This window comes from Mustela nigripes, unplaced genomic scaffold (genome assembly GCF_022355385.1).
Source record: "Mustela nigripes isolate SB6536 unplaced genomic scaffold, MUSNIG.SB6536 HiC_scaffold_5063, whole genome shotgun sequence".
NCBI classification, from domain to species: domain Eukaryota; kingdom Metazoa; phylum Chordata; class Mammalia; order Carnivora; family Mustelidae; genus Mustela; species Mustela nigripes.
Window position 1 is genome coordinate 1 of NW_026744469.1, and position 2,926 is coordinate 2,926.

Sequence of the window (2,926 nt, forward strand, 5' to 3'; positions counted from 1 at the left end):
ATGTTATTTATTTATTGGACAGACAGAGATCACAAGTAGGCAGAGAGGCAGGCAGAGAGAGAGGGGGAAGCAGGCTCCCTGCTGAGCAGAGAGCCCAATTCGGGACTCAATCCCAGGACCCTGGAATCGTGACCTGAGCCGAAAGCAGAGGCTTTAACCCACTGAGCCACCCAGGTGCCCTGGATTTAAGTTCTTAATTTGGGTTCTCAGACCAGCACTGGTAGAAAATGGTAATAATGGAAAACTGAGAGCTACTATGAGAATTTTTTAAATGGACCCTATTTACCAGAAGTAAGTCTGCAAATGTTAAACCAATGTTTCTTTGCATTTGACTGGAATTATGTTAATCTATGTGTCATATATATTTTGGCTTATAAACTCTCAACAGTGATATATATGATTAAGAAGAGTATAAAATTATGTGATGGTTTGTATATTCCATATCTTAAAGTAAACAGTCGGTGGGGGCAGGGGTATTAATAGATGTCTTTGGTGGGTAAAAGGTTGGAAACTTTTTTAATGTACTTTATGTTAAGTCCCTAACTGGAGAAGCTCTGGAAACTTCTTGAGCTTGCTTCAAAAATCTTTTTTTGGATAAGTACAGAGCAAAATTAACTAGAAACAGCTAACTGCATGCATGTTGACTGAACTCCTGAGACCTCTTAAATGCCAAAACAATTTATTATTTATCAATGAGGTTGTCAAACTACACCTAGTTGTCGAAAGAGGGCGTTCTATATGGACAGAACAGTGTTTGCCCTAACAATGACCATTCATCGCCACCTTCTCCTCCTTCTAAGTTCGACACAGGTTCCAGTTTTAAGCATTCCAATATTTATTTTTCAATTACTTCCTAAGTAGTTATTTAGCTTATAATTTTCATTTTTATTTACGTTTTTCCTTTCTGAACTCATTCTGACTGCTACATCCATTTTCTTTTCAAGCTTGCTATATATCTTACTTTGGGGAACATCTGGAATGAGAATCTGAGTATATAATCTATCAAGTGAATTTAATAAGACAGAGTTAAAGCTGTCCCAGAAAGAACTGGTAACTGTGCCAATGTTATATTATTCCCTACTGATATCACCTACAAAAGGTACTACAATACAAGGGTCTAAGGAAAATTTATCAACGTAATATATGCCAGCAGAAAAGAGTACTTGGTTGGCTGAATGATTCAACAATTCTTCATCTATTAATGATATGCTATTCTTAACCCCCTATACATTTTAAAACATCCAAATCTTTATTCAGCTTGAAGGATGAGATGAGCAGTGACTCTCCACACACACATAATGGTCAATTAAACACACAGAAAATTACCTTCCAATAAAAGGAAATTTTTACAGTAAAATTACCTGGTTTCTTAGGGTGTGATGCCGGAGTAGGGTGCATCTTAGCATCTCTGGAAAATCCATCCAAGTTTCCTTTTATGGCTTCCAAAGCATCATCTCTACTCTTCTCACCTGTCTAAGAGACAACAGATATATGCATATATCTTCACTTATGGCTCACTTCATCCTAGATCCTCCCAAACTGAAAGTACAGATATTTGTCTGTTTTCAATATTTTTACCACAGACTTCTGATAGGGAATTCTGCAAGTCAGAAAAACACTGAAAAGTGTGTAAGTATACAAATGCACAAAAAGACAAATCTATAAAACACAAAAATATTAAAGGGTTCATTTATAAATACTTCAGGACACAAATGATATTCAGTATCCTATATTAATATTAAAATCGATTATTAATCTTCCCAAGAAAAGATCACGAACATTCCAGTGGTAGTAAAAAAGACCTGAGATGATGATGGTTGATATCCCATTCCGTTCAATAATAGTGTCTTACAGGAAAAGAAGAATTCTCACTTTTAGACCCAAATGAATCAACCATAGCTTCAGCTTGGGCTGGTGCCCAGGTGACAGAATCCCCTGAATGAGTGAGAGGCACACACAGGGCGAAGGTGGGCTGCGGTGGTGGAATAGATTACCTTCGGTTTCACACTACTCAGAAGTCTGAGCTTCTGCTTCTGCTCTTCAAACTGGCGTCTTTTCCTTTCTTCTTCTAAGAGCTTCTGTTGCTGTTCAAATCGTTTTCTGAAGGAAAAACAATCTAGTAAAGAACTAGCTTCAGAGATTAGCAACTGTGTTATAGTCATACTTCTAACAGTTTCAGCAAGATCACCTTATACTTCTAGAATGAAAACCCTCACTGCTAATTATATCTGATTTTCTTAAGACAATACTATTTCACCATTAATTTTGAAATATACAAAATGAGTCCAAAAAATGATTTACCTAAGTTACAGATATGAATTTATTTCTTTTCTAATTTGCAAAAGAAAGGGACAATTTTTTGCATTCAAAAATAACCTCAAAAAACAGCCAGGGAGGTAGACAAAAAAGAAACTCTGACTTGGGAAGGCAGTGTTGTACAGGAGAAAGAGCAATGCATGGGGCATCAGGAGGCCTACATTTGGGTCTAGGCTTTGCTAGTAACTATTTGATGGGGGCTGACAAGAAACTGCATCCTCTGAACTGTATTTTCCCTAAATGTAAAATTATAGGGTTGCATTAGAAGATCCATAAGGTTTGTTCTTGCTTAAAACTTATATATAAAAATGTATTGCAAGTATCTTAAATGCGACACGACTGTACTGGTTTCAAATCTGCATTAAAGAACTGTTCTTAAAATAGCAGCTATCATGCGTCTTTATGCTTGATTCCTGAGGTCTCTTACTGTTGCTCTTCAGCAAACTGCTTCTGCATGTCTGGAGTGTACTGTGGGCCTGGAGGACGCATTCCCAGGAAAGGCGTTTGTCCCAGGTAAGGCATCCCTGCTGCTGGCATTGGGCCCATTGGTATTCCTGCCTGAAAGAAACAAAGGCTTGAAAAACACAATTCCTCCTTTTTTTTTTTTTTT

The 2,926-nt window shown here is 37.3% G+C and overlaps 1 protein-coding gene across 1 annotated transcript; it reads right to left on the bottom strand.

Annotated features, from left to right (window-relative positions):
• Positions 1 to 1,287: 1,287 nt before the first annotated feature.
• LOC132009123 (synergin gamma-like) lies at positions 1,288 to 2,920 on the bottom strand. Its single transcript, XM_059387495.1, has 3 exons — positions 2,744 to 2,920; positions 1,995 to 2,100; positions 1,288 to 1,473 (listed from the first exon to the last, which is right to left on the bottom strand). The coding sequence occupies exons 1-3, from the start codon at positions 2,860 to 2,862 to the stop codon at positions 1,303 to 1,305; spliced, it is 396 nt and encodes a 131-aa protein (XP_059243478.1). The 5' UTR covers positions 2,863 to 2,920; the 3' UTR covers positions 1,288 to 1,302.
• Positions 2,921 to 2,926: the final 6 nt, after the last annotated feature.